The 18,210-nt window shown below is 36.6% G+C and overlaps 1 protein-coding gene across 1 annotated transcript in view; it reads left to right on the top strand.

Annotated features, from left to right (window-relative positions):
* F8 (coagulation factor VIII) overlaps positions 1-18,210 on the top strand; it is a 149,690-nt gene that overhangs the window by 56,948 nt on the left and 74,532 nt on the right. The window contains exons 12-15 of the mRNA XM_059251568.1: positions 2,789-2,998; positions 7,487-10,436; positions 13,708-13,861; positions 17,615-17,827. Of these exons, the coding sequence (XP_059107551.1) occupies positions 2,789-2,998; positions 7,487-10,436; positions 13,708-13,861; positions 17,615-17,827 (3,527 nt within the window). The remainder of the gene's footprint in view (positions 1-2,788; positions 2,999-7,486; positions 10,437-13,707; positions 13,862-17,614; positions 17,828-18,210) is intronic.

Genomic DNA, 18,210 nt, shown 5'->3' with positions numbered 1-18,210 from the left:
CTGATTCATAGTATTTAATTTAGATGACATGTAATTTTTTTCTTCCTCTTCACTCCAAGGTCATGATTTTGTTGTTGATTTTTTTCCCACCTGACAGAACATTGCATTTTATTTATTTCCTTAGTGTAGTATAAACTAGATATCTATGATTTTATTTTTCTATCCATCACTTCTCTATTTCCTACTACAGCTTATTTCAAATATTAGGGTAAGCACCTGTCTGGACAGTGAAAGTATATTATTTTAATAGAGACAATGTTTAAAACAAGAGAGAGAGATGGTTACATAAAAAAAGTAAAACTGGTGTATTAGGGTTCTTGGATTATAGAATGAATCTCTCTCTCTCTCTCTCTCTCTCTCTCTGTATGTATGTATATATATATATATATATATATATATATATATATATATATATATCTCCTTGAGAGCTGTGAAGAAATATGTTTGTGTGGCTTCAGACTCCTACTCTATAGTATATTGTTATCTCTGGAAGGCTAATGTTGTAACATTTCCCCACCTCCAGTTGTTCGTAGTTCACAAAGGACATGTATTAATCCATGTGAAAGCTACTTTTGTAAGTGATGAAAAATGATGTGGAATGTATTTTTCCAAATGGACAGTTGTATTTTCCATAATCATTTACCAACTAGGTCATTATTTTACCCATTTTCTGAGATGCTACCCTTTTCATATATATTTAATTTCTACTTATATCTGTGTCAGTTTCTGAACTTTGTATTTGTTTGATGTATTTGCTTACATTAATAATGCATTTAAGGGACCTGAAGAGATGGCTATTCTAGTTTTATATTGTGGCTATGATAAAACAATCGGACCAAAAGAAACTTGGAGAGAATAGGGTTTATTTGGCTTACATTCCAGGCCACAGTCCACCACTGATGGAAGTCAAAGAGGAACCTGAAGACAAAAACCATGGGGGAACATTGCCTGCTGGCTCCCTCACTGGCTCACTCTCTGGCTCATGCATAGCCAGCTTTTTATATATCCTAGGACTGCCTACTTGAGGAATCATGCTGCCTACAGTGAAATGGACCCTCTTACATAAATTAATAATCAAAATAATCCCTCACAGATATGCCCACTGTATTAGTTGGGGTTCTCTACAAGAACAGAACTTATTGAATGAATCTATAAATAGAAAGGGGATTTATTAGAATGGCTTACAGGCTGTGGTCCAGCTAGTCAAACAATGGCTGTCTACCAAGGGAAGGTCTAAGAATCTAGTAGTTGTTCAGTCCATAAAGCTAGATGTCTCATCTGGTCTTCAGTATATACCACAATCCCAAAGAAGTAGGCTCTGATGCCAGTGAAGAGCTTCCTTTTTCCATGTCCTTTATATAGGCTGCCAACAGAAGGTGTGGCCCAAATTAAAGGTAGATCTTCACATTTCAAAAGATACCTCAGAAGATCTGGATTAAAAGTGGGTCTTCCCATTTCAAATACTTTAAGAAAAAATCCCTTACAGGTGTATCCAGCCTCCTGGGTTTTAGTTAATTCCAGATGTAGTCAAGTTGACAAGCAAGAATAGCCATCACACCCACAAACCAACCTGATCTAGGCAATTCCTCAATTGAGGATTCTCCTCTTGGATGACTATAGATTTTGTCAGGTTGACAATTAAAGCTAACAAAAACAATTGCTCAACAGTTAAGATGGTGTTCTGCTTTCAGAGGACCCAAGAGTTTGAGTCTTAGCACCCACATTGGGCAGCTCACAACTGCCTGTAATTCCAGCTCCAGAGAATCTGACTTCCTCTTCAGGCAGCTGCAATCATGTACACATTGTGCACACATACACTCCCACACAAATATAGTTAAAAATAAAAATCTTTAAAAAGGATTCATTTTAAATTTTATTTCGTGTGTATGTGTGTATGAGAGAAAGGAAAGAAAGAAAGTGACAGAGACAGGGAGAATGAATGTGTGCTGGCATGATGATTCCACAGTACATTTGTGGAGGTCTGAGAACAATTCTCTGGAGTTGGCACTCTACTCTTTTGTTTTGTTTTGTTTTGTTTTGTTTGGTTTTTTGGAGACAGGGTTTTTCTGTGTAGCTTTGCACCTTTCCTGGAATTCACTTGGTAGTCCAGGCTGGCCTCGAACTCACAGAGATCCGCCTGGCTCTGCCTCCCGAGTGCTGGGATTAAAGGCGTGCGCCACCAATGCCCGGCAGCACTCTACTCTTACTAATTATTTTCCACTTGAGAATAGGTTGGAGGTATCATCCCCTATTGTTTTTAATAATTCATCATATATTTCTTTTGAATAAAGATATGTGTTGTGATAACCAGTATCATGAAATTCTGGACACTTCACACTGATATAATACATTATGGTGTCTATATTTTAGTTGTGACTGCCACTGCATTTTCTTCATATGGTACAGAGACCTAGTACAAGTATTTAGTCTTTTGTTTATTTGAATCTGGAGCATTATACAATGCTAACATTGATCATTTGTTTTGAGTTTATCTATATAAGTTACTTTTTTTCATTGCAACTAATAATTTGTAGGAAAATGCTTTGTTCCTCATCAAACTTTCCATAGTGTACATCCAAATCTCTCTTTATGTGACTCTGACTCTTTCCTTACTTTGGGATTGGAGTTGGGTGATTAAATATTAACAGTCTGCCTGATTGATGATTCTTTTCTGTGGTAAGGTAATGAGCATAACATATAATAATTTTCTAATTGTATCCTAACTATTATAATCCAAAATAATAAATCCAGATATAGCTGAATCTCTTGTTCCCCATTTCTTTTGTAGGCATTAATGGCTATGTTTTTGGTAGCTTGCAGTTGTCAGTTTGTTTGCATGAGGTGGCCTACTGGTACATTCTCAGTGTTGGAGCACAGACAGACTTCTTATCTATCTTCTTCTCTGGATATACCTTCAAACACAAAATGGTCTATGAAGATACACTTACCCTGTTTCCGTTCTCAGGAGAAACTGTCTTTATGTCGATGGAAAACCCAGGTTAGCTATTTATATTATCATTTCACTAAAAACTGTGAATGTTTCATTGTTCTTTTGCCTTGTATTTGGACAGACAGTAAATATTTCAAGTGACTTTGATATGTGACTTTGGTGACTGGAAAGTATTTTAATGAGGAACAAAGAGCTTAGAACATGGTTGAGATATTGACAATAAAGACAACCACATAAACATAAGATATTTCTTCTAAGTTTAATTAGTATGTATAAATAATACTGCTATATGTACCTTTGCATATAATCTTTATGTATAATACTTTCAAATGTACATTTCATTCATTCTTTTAAAACATTTATTAAGGATCTTCTATATGCCGGGCACTGTAGGCATTGGTAATATATGACAGTACCAACTCAGTATTGTTGCTTAGTGATACAGTGCTTGCCTACTACAGCTACTGTATTCAATTCTTAACATTGAAAAACAAAGAAAAGCAGCAAAGCAGCCTTTCCTGTAAAAAATAAATAAATAAAAAAGACTTCTTTATCTGTCATGAGTCATAATTTTAAGTATGTTTGCTAAATGGTATCAGTGGGCTCTAGCTTGCCAATCATTTCTAAAACTTGACTTAGTAGATCTTCCAGTACCAACCATGAAGTTGGTTACTTTGCTCCTGAAATACTGTTTTCTTCTGGCTTCCAAGAAAACACTATCTTTGGTTCTCCTCATTTACTGATACCTTTTTAGGCTCCCTATTTTAATCTGTACACCTTCAAGCATTTCATTATTTTCATTTTCAATAGTTTGAATATTATGTTTCTATGCTTGGAGAAGGAGGGAGGGAGAGAGGGAGGGAAAAAGAGAGAGAGGAGGGGGGGTTAGTTTATTTTGTGTGATGTTCTCTTACCTCATTATGTAATTTGGTGTCTCATCAATTTTGAGAAATACTTGTCTATCTCTTTAAAGTACTTTTTCTGATCCTCTTCTCCTTGTAGAGTTATAGTTATCTATATGTATATTGTTTTTGTTTGTTTTATTGGTTTTTACTGTTTCCCCTATAGCTTGAGTTTTCCTGCTTGCCCCACAGTCAGGACAAATCTCTCTCACCTGCCAGTCCCACAGCCGCTCAGACCCGACCAAGTAAACACAGAGACTTATATTGGTTACAAACTGTATGGCCATGGCAGGCTTCTTGCTAACTGTTCTTACAGCTTAAATTAATCCATTTCCATTAATCTATACCTTGCCACATGGCTCGTGGCTTACCGGCATCTTCACATGCTGGTTGTCATGGTGGCGGCTGGCAGTGTCTCTCTGACTCAGCCTTCCACTTCCCAGCTTTATTCTCCTCCTTGTCCCGCCTACACTTCCTGCCTAGCCAATGGCCAATCAGTGTTTTATTTATTGACTAATTAGCAACACATTTGCCATACAGAACATCCCACAGCACTTCCCTTTTTTTTTTTTCAAAAAGGAAGGTTTTAACCTTAACAAAGTAAAATTACATATAATTTGGGAATTTGGGCGTAGCTTCTCTTACTATTTCCTGCTGGAGGGGGGCGCTGTATCTTATGGGGACACAAAGAAAATTTTAGGATTATGGAATAGTCCATGAGGGTATGTCGTCTGAGCCAGTTGCCTTCAAACCATTCTGGATGTTGGATCATCTGGGCCATGGTGTCATCCCATGGTGTCATCGGAGACCTTTCAGGGGGTCTTGGCTGGTCAAATGTGATGTATCTTAATCTTGAACAAATTCATAGCCTTTGGCTTTCTGTGGGAACAAAAGCAGAGACTCCTTTCCAAGGCAACACATTCTTATATCCAAATTTTGAAGTCAAGGTATCTTTAAAATATACATTTTGGCATAACTCAACAGCTTTTACAATCAAATGTTTTTCTGCAGTTAAAAATCCCAAAGACAACACAATCCAGATTCTCTGTGTAATATTCATCTTTACGTGGCTTATTTTCTATATTAATTTTACTGTCTCTTTAAAGACTTTATTTTTTAAAACTATGTATTTGTTTATATAACTGTATATATCGCCTTTTTTGTCTCTTTCAAGCCTATGTATATTTTACACACATTGTAAACTATTACATTTGAATCTGTCTTATTGTGAATCTATTGCTTTAAACTGCAGCAGCTGTGGCTGCTGGCTCCACCCACCTTAGCTTCCCAACATGGCGGTGGTTCTTTACCGACAGCTCTGGGAGCTATCGTGGGTCTATGCTTTTATCCAAACAGCGTGTAGCCCAGAAACCTCTTTTTTTGTTTTGTACTAATAAAGGCTAAATCCACCACGCAGCTTAATGTGCCACTTGCAGAGGCCTCATTCCCGCCATATGGCAGGTCGAGCGCGAACGCTAGGAACCCACCAGTAGCTCAAACCAGCAGCTCAAACCGGCAGCTGCCGCTCATTTGAGAGAGACAATTTGGAAGCTGTTTTTAGCTCCATTTTAGAATCTTTTTTCTCAGTTTTTAGGTGGAAACTCTTGCCACCACGTTGGACGCCATTTGTAGCTTGAGTTTTCCTGCCTGCCCCACAGTCAGGACAAATCTCTCTCACCTGCCAGTCCCACAGCCGCTCAGACCCAACCAAGTAAACACAGAGATTTATATTGGTTACAAACTGTATGGCCATGGCAGGCTTCTTGCTAACTGTTCTTACAGCTTAAATTAATCCATTTCCATTAATCTATACCTTGCCACATGGCTCGTGGCTTACCGGCATCTTCACATGCTGTTTGTCATCGTGGTGGCTGGCAGTGTCTCTCTGACTCAGCCTTCCACTTCCCAGCTTTATTCTCCTCCTTGTCCCGCCTACACTTCCTGCCTAGCCAATGGCCAATCAGTGTTTTATTTATTGACTAATTAGCAACACATTTGCCATACAGAACATCCCACAGCATTCCCCTCCTAGTTTTCCAGTTTAGTTAACTTATAAAATTTATTTCATTTCATATAATACTCATAATATTCAGTTTTTGTATCTGGTTCACAAAGTTTATTCCAAGCCAGTTATAAAACCACTATTAGATGAATACTCTTAGTCAAAGAATAAGTCTTCCAGATCCAATAAGGTTTTCCTTCTCAATTCCACCTTGTTTTTTTGAGACATAACCTCTTATTGAACTTGGAGTTCATGAATTAACTAGGGATCTGCTTGTCTCTGCATCCCAACTCTCTGAGATCACAGACATGCAAGGTTTTTTTAAACGTGGATTTAGGATACTAATCCAGAGATACTTTGGTTAAGGGTGGAGTATGTTACTGCCTTCCTTTAAATCCGCATTCAGGAGACAGAGGGGGTCAGATTTCTGGGTTTGAGGACAGCCTGGTTTACACATTGAGTTTCAGATCAGCCAGGGCTTACATAGGCACAGTCCCAAAATAAGAGAGAAATGGGAAGAGAGGAAGAGACTTTTGTCTTTAGTTAAAGTACGTTACCTGAACTTTTGTAATATAGCCATCTTCTTGCATTACAAATATGACTAAATATAAATGAAAGAGAACATTATAATTAGTTCTTACATATCAATCCAGTATTTTAAATAATAGATACTTTGGACCAGGGAGATAGATCTGTGATTAAAGTACTTGTCATAGATCACCAGAAAGAACCCATGGGAAAAGCCAGGCATGTCCATAATCCCAGTGCTCCTACAACAAGGTAGGAATTCAAGACAGGAGAATCCTCAGAAGCAGGTCATCTAGCCTGGCCTATGCAAAGGAAAACAGGCAGACCCTTTCTAAAACAAGGTGGGAGGCAAGGCATGTATTGACACCCAAGGTTGTTCTCTGACCTACAAACATACATCATGTCATATGCATGCACACATAAACACACACCGTAGAGAGTGAAAGCATAATGTATTATATTCTGAATGTCCTCAACTCTGGGCTCATTCTTTCTAGACCCGAGTCTGAATTATCAGCTTGGGACTTTTCTCCACCTCAGAATTAAAACCTTGTTCCTGGTTTCTATAACTGATCAGTACTCCACTATTTTGTTGGGAAAAAAACTCTATAATCACTTCTTGAGAATATCTACATTAGAAATAGTTAAATGTTACATAATTGAACATTGCAAATATTTTTATTACATTTATTACTTTACTGTGTGTGTATGTGTTTGGGCACATATGCCATAGCACAAGTGTAGAGGTAAGAGGACAACCACAGGACTCAATTCTGTCCTTTTACTATGTGGATTCTAAGGATTGCATTCAGGTCATCAGGCTTGGCAGCAAGCACTTTTACCCACTGAGCTCTCTCAATGACCCTCAATATCCCTTTCTTGTGATCAGAAACATCCATAGCACAGTAGCAGCAACGCAATAGTGAATTTTACCACCATTGTGGAATTATTTTATATGTTGAGAATTTGACCAAATAACCTATGATGTAATAGTTGGGACTAGCATTTCTTCATTTGTCTAAGAATAAGAGAGAACCCCTGATACAGAACTTCCCTAGAACCTGGGTTATGAGTAACCATGGTTTTATTCTTTCTCATTTTCAGGTCTGTGGGTCTTAGGATGTCATAATTCTGACTTTCGGGAGAGAGGTATGACAGCCTTGCTGAAAGTTTCTAGTTGTGACAAGAGCACTAGTGATTATTATGGAGAAATATATGAAGATATTCCAACACAGTTGGTGAATGACAACAATGTCATTGCACCCAGAAGCTTTTTCCAGAATTCAAATCATCCTAACACTAGGAAAAAGAAATTCAAAGCCACCACAATTCTAGAAAATTATATAGAGAAGATTGAGCCTCAGTTTGGAGAGACAGCAGAGATGCTTAAAGTACAAAGTGTCTCCTCTAGTGACTTATTGATGCTCTTGGAACAGAGTCAACCTACTCCACATGGCTTATCCTTATCAGATGACCAACAAGCCATCTATGAGGCTATTTCTGATGATCATTCACTTGATGCAATATACAACAACGAAGGCCCAACTAAAGTTGTCCAAGTCAGGCCAGAAATCCATCGAAATGGCAAAATAGTATTTACTCCTGAGTCAGGCCTCCAGTTAAGATCAAATAAAAATTTGGAGACAATTATAGAAGTAAAGTGGAAGAAACTTGATTTGCAAGTTTCTAGTTTGCCAAATAATCTAATGACCACAACAATTCTGTCAGACAATTTGACAGCAATTTCTGAAAAGACAGATTATTCAGGATCTCCAGATATGCCAGTTCACTTTATTAGTAAATTAGGCACCACTGCATTTAGTAAAAAATTATGTCTCCTTATTGGGTCTCATGTACCTCTGAACATTAGTGAAGGAAATAGTGATTCCAACTTGTTGGATACAACTTTAATGAATAATCAAGAAAATTCACTAGGAGATAATATATCATCAATGGAGAATGATAGATTACTCAAAGAGAAGAGATTTTATGGAATTGCTTTGTTACACAAAGGTAATACTTTATTGAAAGATAATATCTCTTTGATGAAAACAAACAAGACATATAATCATTCAACAACTAATAGAAAAGCTCACATTGACAGCCCAACATCAAGTGAGAATATTACAGCAAACTTGCAAGATACTGTATTAAAAATCAATAGTGAAATTCAAGAATTAACATCTTTGATTCATGATAGCACACTTTCAGGCAAAAATACTACATATTTGAGACTGAACTATATGCTGAATGGAGCTGACTCATCAAAAACTAAAGAAATATTTCTTAAAAAAGATGAGGATCCTGTTCCCCAAGATACAGAAAATACAATCATGCCATTTTTCAAAATGCTGTTCTTGCCAGAATCAGCAAATTGGATGAAACAGACCAATGGAAACAACTCCTTGAACTCTAAGCAAGGGCCCAGTCCAAAGCAATTAGTATATTTAATTTTAGAAAAGTCTGTGAAAAATCAGAATTTCTTGTCAGAGAAGAATAAAGTGATAGTAGAACAGGATGAATTCACAAAGGACACAGGACTCAAACACAGGTTTTTTCCAAGCAACATGAGCATATTTCTTACCACCTTGGCTAATGTACAAGAAAATATGTACAATCAAGAAAAAGATATTCAGGAAGAGATAGAGAAAGAAACATCAATCAAAGAGAAAGTAGTTTTGCCTCAGGTGCACATAGCAACTGGCTCTAAGAACTTCCTGAAAGACATTTTCTATCTAGATACTAGAAATACTTCAGTACTTCAAGACATCAGCTCAATAAACAACTCAACAAATACAGTAGAGAGTCACATGGCCCATTTCTTTAAAAAAGAGGAGGATGGGGCAATAAATTCAGAAGGTTTGGTAAATAAAACCAAAGAAATGGTAAAGAACTATCCAAGCCAAAAGAATAATATTACTCGACGTAGTAAACGAGCTTTGGGACAATTCAGACTCCCACTAAAAGAAACAGAGCTTGACAAGCAGCAAATTGTAAATAATGCCTCAACTCAATGGCCTCAAACCATGAACTATTTGACACAGAGTATCATTATACAGATAGAAGACAGCAAGGAAGGGGAAAAGTCCATTATTAGATCTCCCTTATCAGATTCTTCTATGATTAAAAGCACCACTCAGACAAATAATTCTGGATCACACATTGTAAAAACATCAGCATTTCCACCAACAGATCTCAAGAGGATCCCATTCCAAGGCAAATTTTTTCATGTTCTAGCATCATCCTACACTTACGACTTTAAGACAAAAAGTTCTAGAATTCAAGAAAGCAGTCATTTCTTAAAAGAAACCAAAAGAAATAACTCTTTTTTAGCCACCCTACCATGGGAGATGATCATAGATCAAAGAAAATTTGCCTCCCCAGGAATAAGTAATACAAACTCAGTCACGTATAAGAAAGTTTCCATTCATGAGAAAGAACTTTTACCTACAAGAACTAGCCATGAATCTCCTGGACACCTGGATCTCATGAAACAGATCTTTCTTCAGAAAACACATGGGCCTATTAAATCCAATAAAGCAAAGAGACATGGGGAAAGACTGAAAGGAACAAGAGAGAGCTCTGAAAAGATTCTCTCTAAACTGCTGGGCCATCATGCTGCACAGATACCAAAAGATAAGTGGAAACCCAAAGAGAAGTCACCAGAAATTACATCCACTAAGAGAGAGGACATGATTTTGTCTCTGAACCCTCATGAAAATAATCATTCAGTAGTGGGAAATGAGAAACAAAATTGGCCCCAAAGAGAAGCCTCTTGGGTAAAGCAAGGTCAGACTCAAAGGTTGTGCTCTCAAAATCCACCACACTTGAAACGCCATCAAAGGGAACTTAATGCTCTTCAGTCAGAACAAGAAGCAACTGACTATGATGATTCGATCACTGTTGAAACAAATGAGGATTTTGACATTTATGGTGAAAATATAAAGCAGGATCCCCGCAGCTTTCAACAGAAGACACGGCACTATTTTATTGCAGCTGTGGAGCGGCTCTGGGACTATGGGATGAGTACATCTCCTCATGTTCTACAAAATAGGTTTGTATCTGTTGGGGCTTTTTCTATGCTGTTGTGACCCTTCGCATTACTAGGTGCCAAAATGTTTGGTTTTTTTTTTAAGTCATCATCGTCCATCAAACCTATGAGCTGCAAGAGGAATCTTTTCTTGAAAGATCTCTGAAAGTGGGAGAAGTGAAGTGTGTGGTAAAGAAGTTGAAGATGTAGGTAGGGATGTTTTCTAAAATATGGGAAATCCAAAAGAAAAATGAATCATTTGATTTTAGTAGAGCCAAAGGAGGTTGTGCTAGGGAAGAGACTCAAACTTGGGTCCTCTGCAAGAACAACAAGTATTCTAAATTGCTGAGCCATCTAGCCAGCTCCTAATCATGTTATTAATGGCCATTCCTTCATTTCATTTATTTAGACCTCAAATTTTGAAGTAATTCCTGACTCCTCTTTTCCCTCATATTCAGATCTGATCCATCAGAGGATTTTGTTCATTATAGTATGTTTTCATAAAACAAATTTTTGAAATGTACTCAAATATTAGACAAGTTAAAAAATATAGTGAAATGGAAAGGTGAGGATGACTGGGGATAAAATCAGATTAGAAAACACTACATAATAACAAGAAAATCACAGGCTGCTCCATCAGGCTGAGACTTGATGATGTCTCATGGGGGTGGACTAAGTTCTCCACACCCCACCTGCATACTAAACTGATTACTGTCTGTCTCTATATCTCCATGAGCTGGTTCAGAAGAACTATTACATAGCCTTAAGAATAAAATAGACTTGCCTTTCTAGATGGATATAAGCCTGCAGTTAATCTAAATGGAAGTTTACAGAATGAAGTACTATCACAAAAACTGAAAAATGACCTGAATGAACTTACTTCCATCAGAGTCAATAAGGAAAAATTCTACCTCAACAAGCACTTGGAGCAAAGCCATTAGATGAATAGATAAAGCCACAAACATCTAAGAAAAAAGAAAACAGGATTTATTAATCTCAGGGTGGGAAAATAAAAATGATTAACTCAAGATACATGAAGAATTATCCAATGTAATATCCATTTCACTGCTTTAAAATTATGAACTTGGAGCTGGAGAGATGGCTCAGCACTTAAGAGCACTTGCTGCTTTTGCAGAGGACCTGAGTTTGGTTCCCATGACCCAAATGGCAGCTCACAACTGCCTGTGACTCCAGTTTCAGGAGTTCTGACACTCTCTTCTGACCTCCATTGACACTGATATACATGTAACATACACACATGGATATATACGCACATAAATATAAAGAAATCTTTAAAAATAATTAAAATGAATAAAATTATGAACTTGATGTTTTGCATTAAAAAGTATGCCAAAGAGAATGAGGATATTAACTATAGAATGGAAAAACACACCACCTTATTGATCATGGAAATGTAAAATAAAACCACAATGAGACACTATGGTGCCACCACCAGAATGAACGAAATGTAAAAGTGTGGTCAAGTGTTTGTGAAGATTTGAAGCAAGTGGAACTCCTACATTTTATTGTTGTTAAAAATGGAAAATAAAACAGCTGATTTAGAAAGCAGTGTAGCAGTATCTACAAAGCCTAAAATATGCCTGTCAGCAATTCAATTCCTGCATGTGTGACCAAAGGAAATACATGTATTTGTTCACCAAAGACATATACCTGAAGGTTCATAGCAGGACTATTTGCAAGTCCCAAATTTAATAGTAACTCATATGCCCGTAATTGGAGTATGTTAATCTAATGGAATACAACAGTGAATAACAGAATACATAAGCTATAATTACAACATAGATGAATGTCTCAATTATAATGCTTAGTGAAAGAAAAAACCAAGGATATGTATACTGTTGCACATTATATAGTTAAAAAAAACAAGCAAAACTGAACAATTTTTAAGAAAATATGGTTAGAAGAGATACATTTATAGAAAAGCAAAGAAATAATATTGTTATAAACATCAGAAGAGTGGTTACCTTTAGTGGAGAGATAGCAGGGTATGAGTAGAAAGGGATATATAGTTTTCTGGGAGATGTCTGCATTTCTCAATGAAAGACATTTATGTGTGTGTTTCAGTTCAGAACTTTAAACTGTTATTTTTAAATTTTTAAAAGAGATCCAAAGAATAGAAACTTGGATCTCTTACATTTAGGGTGTTTTTAAGGCCTACATTTATTCAACATTCCATAATAAATTGTGAATATGTGCCTTGTATTAGATACTGTTCCAACTACTGGGAATGAAGCAGTAGACAAAATAGACAAAAACTCTGCTTTTAGGGAATTTAAATAAATAAACAAACAAATAAATAAAGTCCTAAGAGAATATTTCAAAGGAGATGGAGTGATTAACCGTTATTTTGGCTAGAGTTTCAATTGCTGTGAAAAGGCACCATGACCATGGCAACTTTGTAAAGGAAAACATTTAATTGAGGCTAGCTTACAGTTTCAGAAGTTTAGTCTATTATCATGGCAGGGAGCATGGTGGCATACAGGCAAGCAAGGTGCTGGAGAAGGAACTGACAGTTCTACATCTTGATCAGCAGGCAGCAGGAAGTGAACTGTAACACTGGGTGTAGCTTAAGCATAGATCTCAAAGCCCACCCCAACAGTGACACACTTTCTCCAATAAGGGCACATCTACTCCAACAAGGCCACACTTCCTAATAGTGCCACTCCCTTTAGGGGCCATTTTCTTTCAAACCACTACAACCATGCAAATTATTTCTTAGCTATCTAATAAAATAAGTACATAAATTTTTGTGAACTGCTGACTTGTAGATATTTGGCATTTGCCAATTCAGTGCACATAGTGTTGTGTATAACCAAAACCAAAACCTACCCCTCAAGCACTATCTATCTTGAAAAACTGCATCACCATACACTTACTTGTTCAAACTAGAAACCTGAAGGTTATTTTTTTTCTAGTAAAAGGTGCTTAGGTACCTAAGGCTATTCTCAAATTTGCTGTGTAGTTCAAGCTTGTAGTGATTCTTCTGCTTCAGCCTTCTGGGTGCTGGAGTTACAGCCACCATACCCAGTTTATGCTGTACCGGAAATGGAACCCAGGGCTCCCGGCATGCTAGGTAAGCACTCTACCAATTGAGCCACATCCTTCACTCCTGAAAATTATCTTTCATCCCTCTTTCTTTCCTCCCTACACCATTGCATTTACCATCTATCATCAATTTTATTAAGCATATCTCAAATACAGGAAAAGCAAAAGTGTGAAGCATCCTTCCTCATGCGTCTATCAAAGTACTGCTTTTCTTCTGCTTTTTCTCCAGGGATCAAAGTGGCAATGCACCTCAGTTCAAGAAAGTAGTTTTTCAGGAATTTACTGATGGCTCCTTTAGTCAACCCTTGTACCGGGGAGAACTAAATGAACATTTGGGGTTGTTGGGGCCATATATAAGAGCAGAAGTTGAAGATAATATTATGGTAAGTTAAGGACAATGGAATTACAAAAATTCTATATATTTAGTTTGCTTCTGATTATAAAAATAATATATGAACATATGGCATGAAAGTTAGACAGGCTAGGCCAGTGGTACTCAACCTGTGGGTCAAGACCTCTTGGGGGAGTATAATGACTCTTTCACAGGGTCACCTAAGACTATCAGAAAACACAGATATTTACATTACAGTTCATAACTATAGCAAGATTAGAGTTATGAAATAGCAACAAAAATAATTTTATGGTTTGGGGTCACCACAGCATGAGGAACTATATTAAAGGATCAAAGCATTAGAAAAGGTGAGAACCACTACTCTAGGTCCAACCTACAGCCTGCAAACTACATGCAACCAAATATAGATATGTGTGTCCTAAAACAAAATCACAAATTTACTTAAAACATTATGGAGGGTTTTTTTTGCATTTTTTTTTGAAATTAAGTTGTACAATTCTTCATTGTGAATGTTAGTAGATAACATCATGTCGTAGTGTGAAAAGGCTGAACACACCTGGTCTATGGGAACAAAAATAACTAATGAGAGAGAGGAGGAAAAGGAGAAGGTAGAGGACTGTGTGATGAATATGTTCAAACTGCATTATGTACATGTATGAAAATACCCTTGTGTAACACAGTACTATGTACAATGAATATACACCAATGGGAAAATTAATATACACCAGTGGGAAAAATAATGTGTTCTACCATCTGAAAAAAATTAAAGTACATAAAAGTTAAGTTGAGTATAATCCTATAATTATCATTTTAAAGTATATTCCTTATCTGTTGCCTGATTTTTATCTTTATATATTAGAAATTATACCATATGCAATATATGTAATTCTGTCTCTTTTTAATTATGTATTATGCAATAAACATTTTACATCATTCAAACACTTCCTAAGTAAGAAAGAAGGACTATGTGTCTGGGCATGGTTGCATATGCCTTTAATCCTCCCCCAACTCCCACTCCCACACTCAGGAGGCAGAGACAGAGGCAGGTGGATCTCTATGAGTTTGCATTCAACCTGGTCTATGTAGAGAATTTAAGGATAGCCAAGGTAACATAGGCTCTATCTCAAAAAACAAAACAACAAAAAAGAATGACTACATGATATTCTATTACATGAATTGTTGGGACCATAGGTTACTTAACCATGTACATTGAATAACCTTTGAGATCATTTCCTTTTTCCTTTTCTTTGTTTCTTTGAGACAGTATCTCACAATGTAGCCTTGTGTCTTAGTCAGTGTTTTATTGCTGTGAAGAGACACCATGACCAAAGCAACTTTTATAAAAGAAAGCATTTAACTGAGGGGGAGCTTTCTTATACAGGTTTAGTCCAATATCATCATACATAGCAGTAGGCATGGCAGGCATGGTGCTGGAGAGTTAGCTGAAAGCTATATACTGATCCACAGGCAAAGAGAGAGACACTGAGCTTGGCATGGTCTTTTAAAACCTCAAAGCCCAGCCTGTAGTGATATACTTCCTCCAACAAAGCCACACCTACCCCAACAAGGCCACACCTCCTAATAGTTCCACTCCCTGTGGGACTATGGTGGCCATTTTTATTCAAACAACCACACCTTGGCTGACCTGAAACTCACTAGGTAGACTTGTCTGACCCTAGACTCACAGAGATCCTCCTGTCTCTGCCTCTTGAATATTATGATGAAAAGTGAATGCCATCATACCCAGTGTATTAGTCAGGGTTCTCTAGAGTCACGGAACTTATGGAATGAATATATAAATTTATATATAAAGGGAATTTATTGGAATGACTTAAAACTGCAGTCCAACAAATCCAACAATGGTTAGCTGTGAATGGAAAATCCAAGAATCTATTAGTTGCTTAGTCCTACAAGGCTAAGTGTCTCAGCTGGTCTGTATATGCTGGAATCACAAAGAGGTAAGCTCCAATGCCAATGAAGGAATGAATGTGCTGGCAAGGTGAGGGCAAGCAGACAAAGAACCAAACCTTCCTTCTTCCATGTCCTTATATAGGCTTCTAGCAGAAGGTGTGACCCAGATTAAAGGCATGTCTTCCAGCCTCAAGATCTGGATCAAAGGTGTGTTATCCTCCCACCTCACGATCCAGATCAAAGGTGTGCCCTCCATTTCTGGATTGTAGTTCATTCTAGATATATTGAAGTTAACAACCAAGAATAGCCATCACAAGTCCACACCTTGTCAACTTGACACACAATCATATCTCCTTATGTAATGATTAATTTCCAAATGAAAACAATAACCAGGTCATAATGCCTAAACTTAACTATCCCACATACAACTGCAAATGTATTATATATTTAACAAGATCATAATTATGCCTAACATGATTTAACTATACCTTGTACAACCACAAACACAGCAACTCTTACAAAGGTAAACATTTAATTGGGGCTGGCTTACAGTTTCAGAGGTTTAGTCCATTATCATCATGGTGGGAAACATGGCAGTATACAGGCACACATGGTGCTAGAGAAGGAGCTGTGGGTGCTACATCTTAATCTGCAGACAGCAGAAGGAGACTGCCACACTAACCCTAGCTTGAGCATATGAGACCTCAGTGCCCACCTCCACAGTAATATATTTCCTTCAGCAAGGCCACAACTCCTAATAGTGCCACCCCCTATGGGCCAAGCACTCAGACACATGAGTCTATAGGGGCCATTCCTATTCAAACCACCACACCCAGCTTTGGTTTTTTTTTCTATTTATAAATAACTTTTCCTTTTCCTAGGATAGAACTCTAGAACTGCACTATACAGGAACTATGAATTCTCTGTCAATGTCCTTTATAAATTTGTCTTTTGGGAGGGGATAATTTTATTAATATTACCTTACATATTAGATACTGACCAGTGGTAATTTTAATTGAAAGTATTTTCCTAAGTTTACTGTCTCTTAACTTCATATGATTTTTTTAAAATAAGTTTTTTAGGTAGCAACTCATAAAACTTTCCTCTTTGACATTTTCATTGTTTTTATATTCACAAAAATTTCTCTCTACCCAGAAGAGTTTTAAATATTTTCTTTTATAGATTCATTTTTATATTCAATTATTTAACCATCTCTCAATAACTCCTGTAAAATTGTGAGTAATTTTTGGTGCATTTTAAGAAAAGATCAAAGTTTTTTATTCCATTTATTTTCCCAGCTGATTGATAGTAAAGATATAGAAGCATCTAAAGCTATTGGAATTGTAGATACGTTTCTTTCTGACTTGGAATTTATTTTACTTTGCATGTGTTCTATGATAAATATGCATAGGTTTTTAAATCTAAAAAGCAAATTTTTTAAAAAGAAGACACAAATTTGGGGAGTAGGGATGTAGGGTTTGATCTGGAAGAAAAGTGGAGGTAAATATAATCAAAATACATTGTTTGTAATTCTCAAAGAACTGATTGAAAATAAGTAAAATTTTTAAAAGATAATACACATCCATCTTGGTATCTGTTATGGCAAATCTTAAGTAGTCACTTCTGAAGTTATAGTGACATTTTCTGTTTACTTTTGAATTACTTTTAAGTGGTTAAAAATTTTCTCCTTCAAATTTTCATATTATAAAATTAGAATTTAAATTTTTCTCATAACTTTCTTCTTAAAGTCTAAGGTAATAAAAATTGAATAAAGACCAAAAGATAGAGGAAAACAAATATAAAACTTTATAACTCTTTAGGATTTTATTATTCTAAAAAAATTTTTCTTTCTGGGTTTTTTTTCCCTCTTCAGGTAACTTTCAAAAACCAGGCTTCTCGCCCCTACTCCTTCTATTCTAGCCTTATTTCTTATAAGGAAGATCAGAGACAAGGAGAAGAACCTAGAAGAAACTTTGTTAAGCCTAATGAAACAAAAATTTATTTTTGGAAAGTACAACATCATATGGCACCCACAGAAGATGAATTTGACTGCAAGGCCTGGGCTTATTTCTCTGATGTTGATCTTGTAAGTGGTTCTTTATTGGGATAGTCATATTCTCACTTAAAAGAAATGGCCTTTATCTTTTTTTTATGGATATGGGTGTTTTGCCTGTGTGCCTATCTGTGCATCATGTGCATGCTTGGTACTTCTGGAGGTCAGAAGGAAGCTTTGAAGTCCTTGGAACTGGAGTTAGAAATGGTTGTGAGCTGCCATGTGAGTTCTGGGAATAGAACCCAGATCTTCTGGAAGAACAGCCAGTGCTCTTAACCATTGAGCCATTTTCCAGCCTGGTTTTTATCTTCTGTGCTAAGAATTTTGTTATTTATCCTAAGCACAATGAGAAGTTTTAAAGTGAGGGAAGTGATGTCACTTTTCTGTGTTAGAAATATCACTCTGGAATCTATTGC

Source organism: Peromyscus eremicus, chromosome X (genome assembly GCF_949786415.1).
Source record: "Peromyscus eremicus chromosome X, PerEre_H2_v1, whole genome shotgun sequence".
In the NCBI taxonomy this organism is placed as follows: Eukaryota; Metazoa; Chordata; class Mammalia; order Rodentia; family Cricetidae; genus Peromyscus; species Peromyscus eremicus.
Note: the sequence above shows the minus strand (reverse complement) of the source record. Positions and strands in the feature narration are given on the sequence as shown.